Below are 19880 nucleotides of genomic sequence, written 5' to 3' on the forward strand. Positions count from 1 at the left end.
AGAGATGCAGACTCTTGTTTTGGTTTGTGGTCCACAGAAACACACAACAGATTGGGAAACTGAAGTATGAAGGTCCTCGAAAGGTCTCTGGCACCAATAAAGCATTCAGGAGTAAAAATATGAAGATCATGGTTGTTTAAAAATTTTCTCCCAGAAGTCCTTTATGAGACTGATATTAACACTAAGTATTCAATGAGCAGCCTATTTAAAATCCTGCGCCCTAACAATACTGATTTATGTGGCGAAGGCACCATCTGACATCGGGAAGTGTTTCAACCTGCACATACATTACCTTAAAATTGGGTTTCTGAAACAGACCGAAGAAAGGTAGAAAGACAGGGAAATTCTGGTGTGTTTCCAGCATCTGAAACTTCGGCTGGCTATTGCCAATATCATTTCATTTGTTTTCCCGTAGAAAAATGAAACAGATAATGAGATATTTGGTCCATGTGCTTTGTGTATGTACTTTTAAAATGTCACCTTTGGGTAACTCAACCCACCAACGGATTATTAATAAAATTCAGCAACTGTCAAAGCACTTCTCCATGGAGGGAGGTTTGGCGGCGACACCTATTAGGAGAGAGAGACAGATGGCCTTACCTCTCAGCTCCTGCGTCCACAGCTGTGAGTGGAGGTAACTGGGAGGAGGGGTTGTGGGGGCTCCCCTGTACATTATGTCCTGGAGAAGGGTGACCGACAGGATGTGGGGGTGGCACGGCCCCAGCAGCTGTTCCACTTCGGCTTGAATAATTGCTGGAGAAAATGGGAGCTGAAATCAAGGGAGAACAAACATGAGACCGTGCCCCGAAGGAAGCCCACATTTTTTAAATACCAAAGGCTGACAGCAAGCATATTTGAGGGGCTTGTTTGTTTTTCTCTCTGTGGTTTTCAGGGAACAGTTCTCCCCTTCTTGGGTACACACAGCTTTTATTTTCGTGGTGGAACAGGTTCCTCCAGAGCTCACGTTTGACTCACTTCAGGCTGACGTTCACGGCCTGTCTCCTAAGTGTTGCCATGCCCTGCCAGTTCCCTGTCTGGACACTGTATAATTAGTCAATCTTGTACTGTTTGCATCTGTGCCAAAGTCTCTGTATTAGCACTTTTCAGTCACAGGGGATGAGAGTCAGGTAACAGAATATTTGGTCAGCTCACCGAGACGGGCACAGCACAGGCCTTCTTCCTCTTCTCACTGCTGCAGTGAGCCACAGTGGGTCAGCTGGGGATCCTCTCTGTCACTGCTAAATCAACGTAATGAGAACTGGAGCTTCCCTGATCCTAGTGTGAACATAGGATCCTACACCCTTTTAACTTAAGAGTCTAACTAACCCAGGGAATTTTCCTGATGGTGTGATGAATATACTTGGCCTTCATCAAAGAGGAGTCTCTCAAACTACGAAAACACAGCTCTGGCATCTTCCCCCACTGTTGCCCGTTATGACACAGACAGTGAGTTACAGCCCCATTCGCAGGGGCAGCCTAGCCTTCGAGAACTGTATACGACCTCAAACGTGAATATGTGCCCATTTAGATCAGCTAATTGGTACGATGTCACAGAAGAAACTGGGGCTTGTCACTTTCAGAGTCTATCAGAAAGGTTCCCTCAGTGTCTGGGACCTACTCCGTAGACATCTCATTATGCTGCAATCATAGCAGCAGCATTAGGCTGATTCTCTTCAACTTCCTTCTTTGTACAAAGTTATGCTGAGCTCCATACCCATTTCTGTTCTTTTTGAACTTACTCTACTAATATCAAAGAATAAATGGATTTAAAAAAAAAAATCAGGTTCAGGATTAAGAAAGAGAAGCCACATTATCAAAAAGATTTGAGGGTTTAAAAGTTCAGGGAGTTGTATTTTTATACCAGTACCACTTTTCCCCAACCTCTCCAGGATACAATGAGTACCCCAGATGACCTAGCCCCCAAAAGCTTAATCCAAAGGAACAAGAGTTCAAGTATTTCAAGGAACATGTAAAGAGGCAGAATTACCATCTTCCCGCTCAAAAAGCTACTGACAAGGGTGTGATCTGATTTGAAGGGTTTATTTCTGGTAAATCAGCATTCTGTCAGGTTAACTCTTGTCCTCAGAAGCCTGTACCCACCACAGTCCTCCAAAGAGGTGGTGAGGCCTGAAAATGCTTACCAGCTCAGAAAGGCAAGGCTGAGCTTCTGTTGTGTGCGTCAGCTTCCGTACAAGTTGCATATCTGCAAACTCGCTAGAGTCACCTTATGAATCACTAACCTCATTTATGCTCAGCTAGCTCAGGGAACCACAATTCTGCTTGTATTCCAAATAATAATTTTACCCAGGGGAGAAGGCTGTTTGGATTGACTGTGGCAATAGTTTCAAAACTGGTGTTTGTCAGCATGGAGCTCAGTGTTTTATATACTATTCCAAAATCTGATGGAATAATAAAGGTCACAGAGATACTGTGAAAACACAGCTAACTTTTTTTTCTGCTTCAGTGTAGAAATATGAGCTCTCCTATTTATTTTGTTGTAGTTGCTGAATGCACCTAGTATTTATTTTTCCCTGGAGGCTTTTTTGTATGTATGTGCATGTGTTTATCACAAGGGAAGCCTTGCCCCTGCTGTTTACAACCCAATGGGCAACAAGGAAACTTGGTGCGCACACTCCATGCTCTACTCTACGGTCCAACAGAAAGTGTGCTGCTTCTCAGAGGTCTATATTAGTTACACTTGGCATTAGCTACAATGACATAGGCTGGGAAATTGGGGATTGTTTGTAGCCTGCCACTTGCTCAGAGTTAAGCCTGGTTTAGGACCTCTCTTTCATCCCATTTAACAGCCAGGAACAACCATCCATCATCTGCCTGTCCATCATCCATCTGTTCACCCATCTATCATTCGGCCATTTTTTTTTTTTTTTTTTTTTTTTTTTTTTTTTTTGAGACTGAGTCTCGCTCTGTCGCCCAGGCTGGAGTGCAGTGGCACGATCTTGGCTCACTGCAAGCTCCGCTTCCTGGGTTCACGCCATTCTCCTGCCTCAGCCTCCCGAGTAGCTGGGACTACAGGCACCCGCCACCACGCCTGGCTAATTTTTTTGTATTTTTAGTAGAGACGGGGTTTCACTGTGGTCTTGATCTCCTGACCTTGTGATCCGTCCGCCTCGGCCTCCCAAAGTGCTGGGATTATAGGTGTGAGCCACCGTGCCCAGCCTCGGCCATTATTTTTATATTCAATATTGATTAAGTGTCTATTACATGCTTGATACTCTACAATATGTGGGTCCCTGTCCTTGGGGAAACTGTAATTTAGTGAAGCGAGTAGACCTCTCTATATCGGTTTTACCAAAATACCAAGACCTATTAGTGTAAATCATTGAACAGTGTTAAAAGCACTTTAACGCACTGTCTTATTTGTGACCCCACAATGTATCTGGCCAAACCAGACAACTGACCACAGTCATGTATTATGACAATTTATACTACTGAGCTTTTTTCTGTGATGCCCTCTACCTTTTTCTACTCACTTTATTATGTTTGCTATACATACAGAGTTAACGGTGTTCTTTTTATTCTTCTCTTAGCAGGCAATTATTCCACAAATATGTATGGGGTACCTATCATGTGGCAGACATGAAGCTGGGTCCTGGGACAGGAAACAAGACATCCTTGGTGCCTGGTATCTCCAAACAGCATCAGTTCATGTTCATTGAGTAAACAATGATGAACAAGATATAAATGCCAATGGAATGTTGGGGCTCAGTGACTAGGACAGGGACAGAAAGGAACATTTATCTACCAACTCCTATTCCTCATCTGTCGACGGTTGCCCCATCGGTCAAGATTAATTTGCTCACACTTTCAGGGGCACATGTACCAGAGTGGCTAAATGTTCTCCCAGACGCCCGACATCAGGGTATCAGAGAAGCCTCAGGGCAGAAATCCAGAGGGACATGGTGCAGTTGAGGAGAGGTGCTACCAAGCTATGGCTGGTGCATCAGCTGGCTGCATTAGCAAAGGCCACTAGAAACAGGTGGTGAAGGGGATGCTAGGTGGGGCACACAAGGTGTCTGGTATAGGGCTGAAGGCTCCAGAATGTGCCCTCCAGCTGTGCTGGTGTTGACTGACTGCCAATCAAGCCCACGTCAACTGGTGTTGACTGACCACCAGTCAAGCCCACATCCATAGCCCTTCCCTTGAATGCTATGGCTGGTGAAGGGGACAGAAAAGGGCAGTGGTCCTCTTTTAGGGCCCCATGAGAACAAGAAAGGGAGGGCTTTAGGGTTCGATTTAAAATCTGGATTTGGAAAATGTACTGAATAGTTTCTTATCTAGGGTATAGGGAATCACTTCTCTGGAAAACAAGGTCTGTACCTCGCCTTTGTTTTCTATATTATAGGAAAATCTTACTTCTGGTGAGATTACAACCTGGTAGAAGCCTGTAAGTCAGTGTCTACATGAGAGCACTTTGTATGCCAAGTCCATGCCATGACTGCTCATTGTAGACGTCGCTTGTGACCAAGATGATGACCAGAAATTTGGAGGAAGTAACAACAGACACAAGCATGCTTTCCAACATTTATCCAATCTCCATCTCACATACCCTTCAAAAAAAAAAAGGACAACACTCAACACTCTGGAGTCAGAGAGCTGTGGCTTCAACAGAATTGTCCTTTGTCTCTGCCAGTGATCCACTGTGGCACAGGAAATGCCTCTTTTACTTACCCTGACTACTAGGAATTTCTGACCATATCACAGTCATGCATCCAGAATTCAATCTTTATTACTACAGTGTAGGAACATTCTTTTCTTCATTCATCCTTTCAAACACAATTTTCCAGCACCTACTCCGCACTAGGCAGGTGCTAATGTCTATTAATGTTTTAAGTCTGAATACCTGCCGACTTCAGACAGACTTTCCTACCACAACATATGGTTCCAAACAAATGTTCAGGTTTTGCCAAGTGATTTTTAACCTCAGGAAGAAAATCTCCACCTTAGAGTAAAACTGCAATGCCATTTGCAAAAGGAAAAACTTCCTTCTATACACATTCAAAATAATTTTCCAAACTCAACCAACAGAGCACACAATGTGGCCTATCAATCAAAACATAAGGAAGAGAGCTGATCCCTCCAGAATATCGGGCAATATTAACAAAACTGTTGTGATCAAATCAGCTGACACACACAGGCTGCCCCGCAGAAGCAGCCTTCATTGTCTGTGTCAACTCAGGGGTCATTACTGCTTTCAAGGCTGGAAGAGGGCTTCTAAGTGAACTTCCAGACATAGCTGATGACTGGCAGCTGGAACAACTGATTAAGCACAGCAGAGGAACATATTGGAAATTCTTATTGCTTTTGTGATTAAGAGATGGTAGTCTCCCTAAGGAAATAAAAGCCTGTTCTTGAGATGAATACGTGAGACCCGTCTTCATCAGAGGGCCAGGAACTGGCCTCCCTGCTGCCATGGGCTTTCTCTCTCTTAGTGACCTGGCTCACTGTAGTCTCTCATCCATCTACAGTAGAGGTAGGTGGAGGTAACTCAGTTAAGCTTTATAATTTTAACAAAGCAGCATCTGTTGATCTATGTGGTTCTCAGGTGCCATCTCATCGGCTACCAGGGCATTCTAGGTGGCACCTATAGCTCAGGTTAATTTGGTTAGTATGCAGTTCTCTCTTTGTCTAAATGAAAACTATTAATCTGTATTTCTAATGGGTATAAACAGGGAATCCTTGGGGTTACTTCAGCTGTAATATATTTATTGTGTGGATGGAGGGAGGCCAAGAGTGTTAGTAGCATCCCCAAATAAAGATTACTTGTCTCAGGCCATCACCAGAGCAGAGGAAGGCTACCATAGGCATTTCTTGGTAACAGTATTTTCATCAATTTAGAGGGAAAGGATGAAGACCTGGGCTAAGGTATATTAAAAACAGCCAATATGAATTCTTGTTTAAAACGATGTGAGCAGCAAGAGTCCTGCTTCTCAAGCTTTAATGTGCAAATAAATCATCAAGGTAAAATATAGATTCTGACTCACTAAGTCTTGGGGGTGCTGAGATTCTGAACTTCTAACAAACTATCAAAGTCCCTGGTGGTGCTGAGGCTGCTGGTATGGAAACTACACTTTGAGTAGTAGGTGCTGGGGATCCTGTCTCAGCTTCATTTCATCTTCTTGCTGCCCCTTGATACCTTGGAATCAATAGTTAAGATTTATTGAGCATTTATAATGTGCAAAGTTCTTTATAAACATTTCCCCAGTTTACTGATGAGGAACTTGAGGCCTATTCTGGTTCCTGGTTAAGTTACCTGGCCTAGGTCACATGGCGGGCAAATAGTGGAGCTGGAATTCAAACCCGGGAAGCCTGATTTTATTAATAGATCCTATGACCCTACCCACCACCCTATACTGCCTCCCAAAGGCAAGATAGATTCAAGAAAAGGCATAGAAGTGTTGTATCAGGGCCCCTGAACACTCTGTTTGCAAAGGCTGCTTGTTGCCAATGGCCACTAATCCCCCACCACAAACAACACATGAGTAGCTTTAGCCATCAAACTGTGGGTTAGAATGCAAAAAGGATATTCCCATTTCTGTTTCTGCCCATCCTGACAGCAATTCAACATTGAAGAGAGAAGTTTTCCAGCTCCAAAAATTATTTCAGGCAAGAAATTAACTGAATTATTTGGTTTAGAAAACAAACAGCTGGTAGGAAATGTGCTTTTTCCCAAATAAAGATTTCAGATACTTGCCAGAGGCATATTGATCCACTGTTGGGAAAAGAAGAAAGGCAGGGAAGGGTTATTCATGAGCAATTAGTTATATGCATCCTTTACCACAAGCAAGAATGATGTTCTGGGCTGAAAGGCCACCAATTGTCAATAATGCACCAAGGGGAGGTTTACTGTGCGGATCTGCAACCACTGAGCTGCTTTGTAAATCTGCACTGGAGTCACTCATGGTTGCATTATGGCCATGGTGCTGCTCCTCATGAAGGCTTGCTCTCATAGAAAAGGGGGAACCGGTATTACCCACAGACTGTGAATTCACATGTAAGTAGTGCCAGAGTAATGTTGAGATCCTGACAAATGACATTCGTTGCTTGGTGGCTGGAACATGGGAAGAGGTACTGGCTCACCATTCACCTCTTGGGCAGTATTTCCAGGGTCAAGGCACAGAAGATAAGCTAATCAATGACATCAGGGTAAATGAGCGTTCACAGAGGCATTAAAATGAACGGGAAGCCCCATGTGAATGGTGAGCTCAATCTTGTCTCTTTGTCTCTCTCCCTGGAGAATTTGAGAGCTGGGGAAAGTTCAGGAACAACTGGACAATAGAAATTCTGATTCCCTCCGCCTCATCAGAAATCGGGCACTCTATAGAGATAGTGTCAGCGTGGTTATTAACAGAACAAAACATACACAATGTGAGACAGATAGACCTGAATTTGAATCCTAGCCTTAGCAATGTGTCCTAGGCAAATCACTTAGCCTAAGGTTTCAGTTTCTTCATCTTAAATAAGGATAATACCTCACTGGACTGTGAGGAGGATTATAGCAGGAGCAGAAAACACTTAGCATATTCCTGAACGCCAGTCAAGTGCTCAAGAAACCATTGTTGCTATTATTTGGCTACTTATATTACTGTAATTATTACCATTATTAATAGAACTAGGGAAAGATAAGGGTACCTGTTGCTCCCAAATGGTAAATCTTGAATAAAGAATGACCTCCTATATAAACTACAGATGGAAGAATTCACACAAATATAAACTGTGGTGTTATTTTAAAAATGCAGAAGAGTTTACACATCATACTCAAACAAGCTTTTTATTGTCCCATTTTTTTATATGAGTTGCTATAAAGTGGGGCCTATGAAAGAATCCTCAAGGGTTAAAATGTACTTTATTTTGCAGGAGTAGAGTAGTACACACCTTTGAGTTACAACCCATAATGCATTTCAGTTTAAAAGATAACAAGTCATTTTCATGCATGACTGCACTTCGTTAAGGAGCGAAAATGGGCTGTTACTAAAATGTCAACACAATTGTCCCTCTTGAAGCTTAGTTTATCTTGAAGTATTTTTACACTTTCAGCACTTCTTTTTGTTTGTTTCTCCAAGAGCATAAAGATCCAGAATTTTCAGGATTCAAGAAAGACTTTCCCTTCAGGCATTCTGAAGAAAATTACCAATATTGGGGGTGACTCAGGTTTTGGCCCCCAATGGTGAAAATACAGGGTCTGATATCTTCTGTGTTTTTTTTTTTTTTTTTTCATTTCACCTTGGAGCAATTTAATTGTGTTGTCCTTCAATGAAAAATGCTCTCTGAACCTAAATTCACAAACCAGAAGCAGATTTCTAGCAAGGAAAATACCCTGTCAGGGTCACTTGGAAGGCTGCATTTGGTATTGAGGTTAATTGGAGAACAGGAGAGAGGCCTCAGCTAATCTTAGCCTTGCTGACAATGAGTAGAAGGAACTAGTTTTCTTTTTTCTTTCTTCTTAATGTCTGAGCATTTTCCCCCTTTCCCTGCCTCTGCATCAGGAAGGGCATCATTCCATATTCTACCTGTATTAGGAAAAAGTAGCTTCTTAAGGGTTTGCACAGTCATCTCTCTAATCTTTCCCTTCTCCTTCTGGCATGAATACTTTCAATATTGCCAATCCCTAAAAATCTATTATTTCTGCCTGTCTTTTTTTTCCTTCCCACTTTGCAGGATAGAGTATCATTATCCAGCAGCCCTGATAAGAGGATAATGAAACAATCCCTTCTCAAATGGATCGGGTGACTGTCAGACTAAAATGACACCACCCGTACATCCTTGACATGCTACCCCAAGCTAATTGATAACAAACATTGGCAACTGTCTCCGGTACACGAAGACAAAGAAAACATACTCATGTCACCTGATGGGAGAGCTACCTGGCAATGGATAAACAAGTGTGTTAGGGAGACATTCTATTAAGGTAAGTGAGGGCACGGCTCTGTAGAACATGCCTATTAACTTTGAGCTTAAGCGTGCTGCTATTCTCTAGGGAACAGAAATAAATAAAGCAAAATGAGAATTTATTGATGTCTGGACAGCTACATGAATATTCAGGTTCTCTTACAAATAGATATTCCCCCATGAGCTCCAAACTTCTGCGTAGGCTGCCCAATTACATTTCCACATCATGCAGCTGGATTTATAGCCAGGGAAGGGATGTTAGTGTTTGGAAGGGGATACAGGCTTATATGCTTTTCTGGAGTTCCCTACAATACAACTAGAAGATAATGGCTGATGCCATCCACATAAATGTCAAAAGGTACCATCAAGCATTCCTAAATACCAGGTCTAATTAACTTCATGTTAGGAAAAGCTCCAGAAACATCTGCATATCAGAACAAAGACATTTTGTTACCAGTAGAATGGCATCATCTGGCAGCTCTATCAACTTCTCTGGGACGAACCTTTCATACAGCCCTCTTAGATCTTTCCAAACAATGCATGACACAGCTAACCTCAAATCTCCTATCTTTTCTGTCTTTTCTCCACCTCCCAACCTACCTGCTACTCACCCTCAAAGGATTCATTACACAGAAAGTCAATAAAATAACTGGAATGAGCACACGATTCAGACTACCCTGTGGGAAATCTGTCATTTCCTCCTGGTCTGTGTGTTATGTTAACCCTCACTGGGGCAGAGTGGGAGGGCAGAAAAAAAGGAGAAAGATGGGGCAGACATGGCCAATCACTCCTGGAAGTTCTCGCAGAAAGATCCCTCACCTTTTTTTGGAAATAAAAGTTTTACTTCGCCACAAAAAACAAAGTTGCAGTACAAAATACTGGGTTCCCAATCTCCTCATTACTCATCCCTCAACTATCTCCTACCTGTACCATGTTAACCACAAAAGATATTTCCTCCCTTTCAGAGCGTGCTGGGACAATCCCACCCACTCTACTTTCACATGACTTCTAAAATCACTTCACAGTGAAGGCTTCTTGGAAATAGATTTTTAGCATAGACAGCCAATCTGATTTTTAATGCACTATTATTCTAGCCAAAGTCAAGGGTTGACCTACCAACTCTGAACTCTCTCAGAGAGCCTCTCCCTTTCCTAGATGTGTAAAATGAAGTAACAACAGCCCTTCTGGAGAATTATAGTATAGTGAGGAACTCACAGCTTTGATTATCATGAGCCCTAGGCAAAATGGCATCTATAAGCTGGTTTTATTGTGACTCCAGAGAACCCCCTTTCCTCCTTTTTTCACACTCTGACCATACTCTTCCATGTGGCCATCAGGTACTTCATGTCACCTCCTAGCTTACTTTACTCTCAAGATAGATGCTAGAAAGCACTTACATGCTGTTATGAATTTATGCCCATATACAACATTTTTTTCAAATCATTTTTATTTAAAGGCTTTTATCTGTATCTGGAATGGAGGGTTCAGCCTTCAGTTATATCTATGTCAAACATCCTTGTTGCTGGTAGAAAATATATTTTGAGGAAGCAAGCGATATCCCTGTTAGAATGTGACTAGCTGGGTCCCTAAAGTTCAATATTTCAATTACTTGCTTTACTTCAGGCTTTAATTTATATGTCTAGGAGAGGCTTAGATTTTCGAAAACATAATCCTTGATATTCAAGAATCTGAGATACTTTCCTTTCTAGGAAAAAAATCTTGGGCAGAATAAAACCAGGACTGCTCCTGCCTCTGATCTCTCTGCCAGCCTTTAGCACCTCATAACTAGAATGGAGCCCCACCCATCCTGCGGCAGCTTCTTCCTAAGTGAGAGCCACATTAGTCAGTGCTGCCACAATGGCCCAGGCTGCTTCTGCAGGTGTCTTCTTGCAATTTGTTGACTTTAACCAGTAATAGTTCTATTTGAGGGCCACTACTTTTGCGGTTCCATATAGTGCCCTGGGAGAACTACGAGTATTGGGTGGTACATGTGTTCTGGATGCCTTCAATGGAAACAGCTCTGCCATTATCTGTTTTAAATATTGGGCCTTAAAACGTCTCCAAAAACCCATGGACTAGAAGACTACTAAAGTATTTGCTAAATCTAAAATATTATGGGGATCAATAAAATGATAAAACCTGCATGTATTACATGATCCTAAACTGTCTTATAATACATTCTCCTCTTTAATTCATTTCAATTAATCCACTTTATGAATGCCTTGATTTCACCCAGTCATTCTGATGAATGTCTCAGATGTAAGTATAAAACAGGACTTGGCAAACCTTTGTTTTAAAGGAGCAGACAGTAAATATTTTAGGCTTTGCAGGCAAGAGGCAATGTTCACATTCTTCAGACAACCGTTCTCACCTAAAGGCTAATAACTTAAAAAAAATTTTTACATTAAAAACTCCTAAAACCATCCTTAGTTCTCAGGTCATGCAAAAACATGGGGCAGGCCAGATTTGGCCTATGGGCCATAGTTTGCTGATTCTCAGTGTAATAACTGTTGCATGCTAACTACTAAGAACCATCATGAAAAGACTAGGGAACTATTTTTGAAATATGAAAACTAAATTTGAGGTAAGCAACAGTCAAGAACAGTTTTTTTTAGACACTTTAGAGTATATTTTGAGATAAATGACATGGACTGGAAGAGCCTATTTACAAAATGACCTCAGGACTGGGGCTACACCCCAGCAATACCAAAACAAAGAGTGTGTAAAATTGCACTGGCCAAGGCCATCAATCCCATTTCTCCTTTTCTCCACCTGCCTATCCGTCACAAATTCACTGTTCATTAAATTCATTTCTCAAGCAGGCAATGGCACTCTGTACAACCAGTATAAGCATACTTCTACTCTTCATGGCAACAAAAAAAGTCTCATTTGCAGATCAGAAAATGGGCCTTAGAATACAGAAGCGCCAGTCCTCACCTTGACTTAAATTCTTCTTGGAAGGAACTCTTTATGTCACCACATCTGTTACTGACTACCAAGTAGTAGCACCCAGCATAAAAGACACGGATAGAAGGGGTTCTATTCACTGCCACCGACATTGACTTGGTTCACAAGTAATTATCTAAGATTTTAAGCAAAAGGGAAAGAAAAAAAGAGAAAAGAACATGAGCATCTGCCAACTGCCGGGCAGTGTCCTAAACTCTTTTATGCTATCTCATTTAGTTCTCGTAACAGTCCTATGAAGTCAGTATTATTATCATTACAGAAAAGGAAACATAACCTCCCCAAACTGAACATCTAGGGACTGGAGAACCGGAAATGGAGTTTAGATTTAGCTCCATGTTCTTTCTGGCATAGTGTGCTGTCTTTAACAAAACAAAACAAAACAACAACAACAACAACACTATTTTTGAATGACCAAACCCTAGTAACCATCAATACACAATTTTGACATTGTGAATATGGGGGCATTGCCACCCCAGTGATGGGTTTGTAATCCCAATTTGTTTTTCTTTAGAGAGCTGCAGTAGATTTCCTTAATTAAAAAATGCCATGTGAACTACTGGCAAAGTAGTGGAATACAAAATGTAAAGAAACATATTACAGTTTTCTTTTATTCTACTGAATGATGTTGATTATATTCCCAAAATTTTAGGCTTCCACTTTTCCAGAAGAAGAAGAAGGAGGAGGAGGAAGGAGGAAGGAGGAATGAGGAAGTAGGAAGGAGGAAGGAAGAAGGAAGAAGGAGGAAGAAGGAGAAGAAGAAGAAAGTAGAAGAAGGAGGAGGAGGAAGAAGAGGAGGACAAGAGGGTAGGTAATCGGTAATCTGTGGCACCTGTTCTCTAATTTTCAGAACTATAGCATGTGTTTAGTATTTAGATAAAAGCAACAATAATTACAACTACCAGATGCTGAACACTTACTATGTTTAAAGAACTCTTTATGCAATTTAATCCAGCAATTGATCGCACTAAGAGGAAAAGCTGGGTTACAGGAAGAAGTATCATTTCCATTTATAAATGTTACATTTGAGCATAGATTGGCTAAACCGATGATCACAGGGATTGTACAAAACATAGTCAGTAATGTAATTTAAGAAAAAAAAAGCCGCTGCCATGGTACATGCTTGTAATCTCAGAACTTTGGGAGACCAAGGTAGGAGGATAACCTGAGGCCAGGAGTTTGACATAAGCCTGGGCAAGACCTTGTCTCTACACAAAATAATTTTAAAAATAAATTAGCCAGGTGTGGTGGCACACACCTGAAGTCTCAGCTACTCAGAAGGTTGAGGCAGGAGGATCACTTGAGCCCAGGGGTTCAAGGTTACAGTGAGCTATGATCATACCACTGCACTCTAGTTTGAGTGGCAAAGTGAGATCCTGTCTCAAAAGAAAAGACACAAAATACTGTCCATTCTTGCTTTTTGTATAGCTATGACTCTGAACTGCCTTAGTCCTCCAGAACTATGAATCCTGGATCATTACTTTCCCAACTGCAAAATCTTCTAAAGTAGCTGATGCATCGCATCTTTCATGAAGTACATCCACTTCTCAGAAATGTTTGATAGGCACCTGTGAACCAACCTCAGGAGCAAATTCCTACGCGCGTTGATGAGACTATATCCCATTTTCTTCTTAATCATGAAGAGTTCCCTTTTCTGAAGCCACTCACTCCTAGAAGGTAGAAATAAGGACTTTCTCTATGTCCCCAAGGAAAATGTTCCAGTGAAGCTTACAGACCCCTTACTTCCTAAGGTGGGACTAGGTGTTAGTAGAAACTCCAGGGTAAGACTCAACTCTGAAATCCAGAGCTGATGGGTAGTGAGTGTAGAAGCAGGACATGAACAGCTAAGTTCACTAGAGAGAACAGGACTGGAGTCTCAGGAGCAAACCCAGGTCACAGCTAGAACCAGGGAGTTCTGGAAGCAAGGCAAAAGCAGCATGGAAATTTAGGTAGAAAAACTAAGACTACAAGAAGGCAGCTGCAACTTCTGATGAATCAATGCCTGCTGTGAAGGCAGTGTTAATGGTTTGAGTCATGGCCAGGGCACCTGAGCAGGGCAGATCAGCCCATGACAATATTGAGGAAGACACCATAAAAGCCAGTCTTCTGGGACAGTGCTGATAGCTGTGTGGAATGAATAAATTCCACAATACTCTCTCTATTCAGTGCCTGCAATGTGCTCTCTTATTACTGTAAAATATGGCAAGTCATATCCAAGTTATAATTCATTAATGTCCCTTAATTTAGAGTCTTTGCTATTCTTAACATTGTCAGTACCCATACAAGTATAAAAAAGATGAAATTTCACTGTGGCTACAAACACCCTGAATATGAACAGTTTTTTTTTTTCTTTACTCTTCACATGAAAGAGACATAACCACCTATGTTTTTTTTTCCTTGGAAGGTAAATTCAGTTGAAGCAGAAAGTCAGAACTTTAGACTCAGCAGTCTGGTCTATAACTTCTTAACCATAAAAAGTATTAGCTTCTCATTTCAGAAATTCTATCCTGAATTCTCTGTTTTGCCACCCTTAAGACCTGCTTCAGGTACACCTCAAAGTATAATAGACCCAACCTTCTCTTCTCATATTCCAGTTGATTACTGGTGAAATTATAAGGGTACATGTGCAGGTTTGTTATATAGATAAGCTTGTGTCATGGGGGTTTGCTGTACAGATTACTTCATTGCCCAGGTATTAAGTCTAGTTGTTTTTCCTGATCCTCTCCCTCTTCTCACCCTCCACCTTCCGATAGGAGAAATAATAATAAAAATAACCAATACTTTTCCCAATAAGGATAAAGCTACAATTGCCCAGCCTCACTACTTGCCTCTCCTCAATGAGGTATGGAATTGTTTTTGCTCACCCACAACAATATTTTTACAGCAAAACTTGCATATATTGTAAAACTGGGTGATTCAGCTTAATCTTGCGTGAAAAACTGACATGAATACAAGGGAATAAGTGGATATGAAAAATTGAAGCATCAAATTAAGCAGCCTGCAAACATACAAAGGCATTAACATTAGCTGCATACATGCAAATGTGCCCTGTGCTGGCTGGGAATCAGAATCTTCATTTTCTTCAGCTGAGTGGTTGTAAGATTTCATTCTTAATCAAAATATGAGCAGTGCCATTATAACGCTGCTGTGGGGTGACAAGCAAAATATCCACCTATAGGTTTTATGTAGTGAGAAACAGAAATAGACACTACAGTGCAATTCTAATTCTAACTCCTCCCAGTCAAGATTCAGGTCATGTTTTCCCAGAAGTCATATGCCTACATTTTATGATCTAGAGCAATGGTTTTCAAAGGGTGAAAAACATTTGACCAGCAGCAGCACCTAGACCAGCAGCACCTGGTGGTGTCACCTGGGAACTTGTTAGAAATGTCTGGCAGAAATTCAGATTCTTGGGACTCACTCAGACCTTCTGAATCAGAAACGCTGGGGGTGGGGCCCAGCAAACTGTATTTTCACAAGATTTCCAGGCGATTTGATGCATACTGAAGGACTGGCTCAGGACTGGGGGGGCACAATTAACAGGTTAAAACGACCAGTGCCTACAACAGAGAAGTATGAGGCTTGCTCCTGACCTCCGCATTCTCCAGTCTTACTCAGTGGACCATCCAGATGCAAGAGAGGTTACAAAAACTGCAAGGTTTTGATAGCAGTTCAAAGGAATGCTTCACACAGACTTTGCCAAATGTTTACCTTTAAATCCCTTTTGTGCCCCAAGTTTCCACCTCCTTCTGACCAATTCCAAAACTGTTCTGCTGCTTTTTCACCTTTGTAAATTCCAAGCAAAGCAGTGCTTTTGAAGTTAATGCAAGTAATAACTATGCATTTTTATAATGCTCTATGTCTTTTTAAAGACTTTTACATAGTTATGTTGTTTAATCTTCACAACTCTCCTATAAAGTTTAACCTACTGGGAAATGTGTGTGGTAGTTTAGAACCCTCTAATAAATCTCTAACTTAATAACCATTTTTTGAGAACACACTATATGAGGCACTTTTACAGAAAACTATTTCTAACACAACTCTGCAAGCCATCCCATGACAGCAAATATACCCAATTTAAGAATGTAGAAAACATACTAAAACATATACCATAAAATTACATTAAAATGAAATATTAACTATTTCACAAATTTATGTTAAATCCTGTATAGATTTTTATATGGTGCTATTTATTATAAAAAGTAATAATATTGTAAGAGAGGAGCCATCACCTCCCAGTCAGGAGGGTAGAGGGAAGAGAACAACACGTGACTTCAAATAATCCGGCTCCAAAAAAAGTCTTTTTCCTTCTACATTTCCCATATTATCTGAAAAAAAACACCTATTTTTTTTTTTCGGAAAAATCTAAGGTTACATTCAAAATTTGGATAATTCAACAGGACTTGTAAGTTCTAAACATAACAATTGTTTTATCACCCAATACAATTGGAATCAATAAAATTCCCTTCTTCTTGTAGAGTTCTCTCGTTCCAGCTGTGTTAGCTCATCCTTGATGAGTAGTTTCTGTGGGACTCAAACATCTCAACCACACTGGCCTCTATGATGTCTTCATGGCTTAGGTCATTTGCTAAGGTCATGTTTTACTGAATCTGTAGTACAGCTTCTGTTTGAAAGGAGCCATAATTTTTGCGATCACTCATGGGACAGATCATCTTCCATACAGCATTCACTGTTAATAAATGGACTCCCTGCCAAGACCAGGCACTGGTCTACACTGTCCATGATATCTCAGACTCACCAAGTGTGGGCTTCTATATATCATTAGTTCGTCACAGGTGTTCACCAGAAAATCTATACAAGTACTAAGCCTTGAAAGTGGCATTCCCACTTCAATCTACAGCCTATGAAATAGTCCTTAGATTATCAGATACATCACCTAAATTTACAGGCCTGGCCTGGGGCATTATTATATGGAACACAGAACCTTTGAACGAAAGGACAAAGAAATATAAAGGAGCCATCCTTGAGGCCTGCTCATTGCTGTCTTGGCCTTCCTGTTAGGTTACAACATTGCTCTCAGGTTAGCTCAGAAGCAGGCTTGGAGAGCCCTGGGATTTTCAGAATAGTGGACAAGTAAACACTTTAATTTTATTAAAGTCATCCTCAGCATGGCCTCAAGTGATATTTGGCTACTTTAACCTGGGGCACTATTATCTTTCACAGAAATAAAAGTATTTTCAGGCAATCCTTTCCAATCAAGCTCTGTATTTTCAACCTGACAAGTTTGTTTCAATGAGGGAAGGCAACACTTCAGGAGATGTGCAAGACTGGTATGTTCCAGAACTGCTATCTTCCCGTTCATCTTCATGCTATGCAAACTATCCTTCTCTTAGAATGTTATCAAGCATCATATACTTGACAAGAATTTCCATTGCAAAACCATGACTTCTGCACACCACAAGTCCTCAATCAGTGTGGCTTCTGAAAGATTACGGTATTCAAAGGCAAATTTTACTGCCTCCTATTCTACGCTCATACATACTCAATGGGTTTCCATCAAAATATTTTTGTGATAAATTAATTTACTAGCACTTAAAGGTAGAAGTGACTGACAATCATTAAACAAATATTTTCTTGATTTTGTGTAATAGAACATAAAAGGAAATAACTCCAAGTACTTTTGCTATTTAGCCAAGTCTTAATCTTCATCAAATTGTCTTAACACTTCAGACTTTACATTTAACTAATTGATGAAGTTTCCTTTTGCACCTTTGGCATTTTCATGGTTTGGCTTCTTTCCATAGATCTAGGGCAAAGGTTTGCAGTGGATGTTAATATGTACCACCGACAAGCACATTTCTAGAACTTTAAAAGAAAGGCTTACAAATTTTGTTTTCTAATTTATTCCCCTGCCTGGTTCTACCTCTTGGTTTGTTGCCTACTCTCCAAAACAAAAGGCATAATTCATTTTCTTAAAAGGAAGAAAGTGAGAAAGCAAAATCATACCTGAGGGAAGGAGGAATAAGGAAAGAAGTAGGGCTCAGGCGCGGTGGCTCATGCCTGTAATCCTAGCACTTTGGGAGGCAGAGGCGGGTGGATCACCTGAGGTCAGGAGTTCGAGACCAGCCTGGCCAACATGGTGAAACTAAGTCTCTACTAAAAAAAATACAAAAAATTACCCAGGTGTGGTGGTTGCACATCTGTAATCCCAGCTACTAGGCAGGCTGAGGCAGGAGAATTGCTTGAACCTGGGAGGTAGAGGTTGCAGTGAGCTGAGATCGTGCCACTGCACTCCAGCCTGGTTGACAGAACGAGACTCCATCTCAATTAAAAAAAAAAAAAAAGGAAAGAAGTAGAGAGGGGTAAACTTTCACAGTGATAAGCGACCTGGAGAAGTAAAATTCTGGGAACAAAGTTGAGCAAGATGGTCATCTGCGTGTTTCAAGTGCTCTCAGAGTTACGGAAAATGTGGGTCAACCTGAAGACGCTCCACTGATGGCTGGAGCAACTTAGGTATCCTTGCCCCTTAGGAGGCAAACTTACCACAGCCGGAGGCTCAAATTCCAGAGCTCAACATCTTTTTGAGGACCAGAGGACCAAATATAGAAAAGAGTCATGGACCAAAAGGTGGACATTTGCTTGGAATGACAAAAACATTTCAAGCTGAACCTTAAAATATTTAAAACTCTAAAATTTTAAAAACACTATCAGACATATAAAAACAGACACCAAGACAAATGTGACGGTTTGGAAAATGAGCCATATGCTGTATGCTACATACAACAAAGGTGCTAATGTTTTCCATAGATATGGATAGCATTGCTTCCCAAACCCATTGCCGAGAGGTTTCAATATAGCCAGAGCAGCCCATCACTAGAAACCGTTTATATTGGATGTTAGACCATTTTTCAGTCATTTCTGGTTAGCGTTGACTGTTGACTACTGGGTTCTAGGTCTTAGTAAGATCATAGATTTATGAACTGAAGTAGTAGGGGAATGCTTTACAGGCTGCTTAAAATTGTTTGTTAATTTAACGTGCTGAAATAAATGTTTATATATCAAATATTGAATAAATCAGACATACAAAAACAAAAGCTAGTCATGCTTTTTCATATATATATATCTAATACAAAATATTTATGTGTGTGTTGGTAACACTGCACATTGATATATTTGATGTGTGTATATGCACCCGTACCTGAAACCTCTGTAAGACTGGTCAACGCTTCTTAATCTCATCTCCCTGTGTCTCAAAAAGCAGAGGCTATGTTGTCCCTAACAGTAAGTGCTTAAAGCAACTGATAGAGGTCCAATGGGCCATTACTAAGGCCCAGTTTTGATGACTGATGCTCTCGAAATTTGCTTACTGCCTTTTCTCCCTGCATCTGAATCAACTGGGAACTGTCAAGTTTAAAACGTTATACAAGGATGTCTTTCTCCCATTCCACTGCAATGCATCTGTAAATTTTAAATTATAATGGCTTATTCATACTTTTCAAAAGAAAAAAACAGTGTGCTGCCAAACCTGGCTCTGGAATCAGATGGGGGTGGGGGTGGTATCTGCAACCCACAGAAAATAGAAAATTCTCTTTGTCTGGAATGTGAAGCTGGTAAATCTTTTTTTCATCTTCATAGCATGACTGTAAGAGTGTTCCATATGTAAGGACAATCACTAATTATGTTTGCATAAGTGTATCACCATTACAGAGAGTAGAAAATGCATAAAAATCCAGGCTGAGTAAAAGAAAAATAACTTCCTTATGGCATATTAATCTCTTCTTATTTTTTTTTTTAACTACATACATGTAATTTTCCAAATATAGTCACCTATTATTCAAACCTAGGCGATGCAAGCTGGTCTGGGAGTGTCATCCCATCTCCTTTCCCACAACGGTTGGCAAACATAAATGAACATTCTTACAAGTTGGTCTGCTGTTGTGAAAATTTCCTTAGAGACCTGGGGCTTCCTTTTAAAACATAAAGATGACAACTGTTTCATTAAGAAATCCACATGCAGCCTGCTACCTGCTTAAGGAGGAAACATTTCC

The 19880-nt window shown here is 40.8% G+C and overlaps 1 protein-coding gene across 3 annotated transcripts in view; it reads right to left on the reverse strand.

Moving 5' to 3' along the window:
* The window catches only part of GLIS3 (GLIS family zinc finger 3), a 491079-nt gene that overhangs the window by 53521 nt on the left and 417678 nt on the right, over positions 1-19880 (reverse strand). For all 3 annotated transcript variants that reach the window (XM_030919883.1, XM_030919882.1, XM_010389229.2), the window contains one exon: positions 601-769. In XM_030919883.1, the coding sequence (XP_030775743.1) occupies positions 601-769 (169 nt within the window). The remainder of the gene's footprint in view (positions 1-600; positions 770-19880) is intronic.

The sequence above is a fragment of the Rhinopithecus roxellana genome, chromosome 16, assembly GCF_007565055.1.
Source record: "Rhinopithecus roxellana isolate Shanxi Qingling chromosome 16, ASM756505v1, whole genome shotgun sequence".
Classification (NCBI taxonomy): domain Eukaryota; kingdom Metazoa; phylum Chordata; class Mammalia; order Primates; family Cercopithecidae; genus Rhinopithecus; species Rhinopithecus roxellana.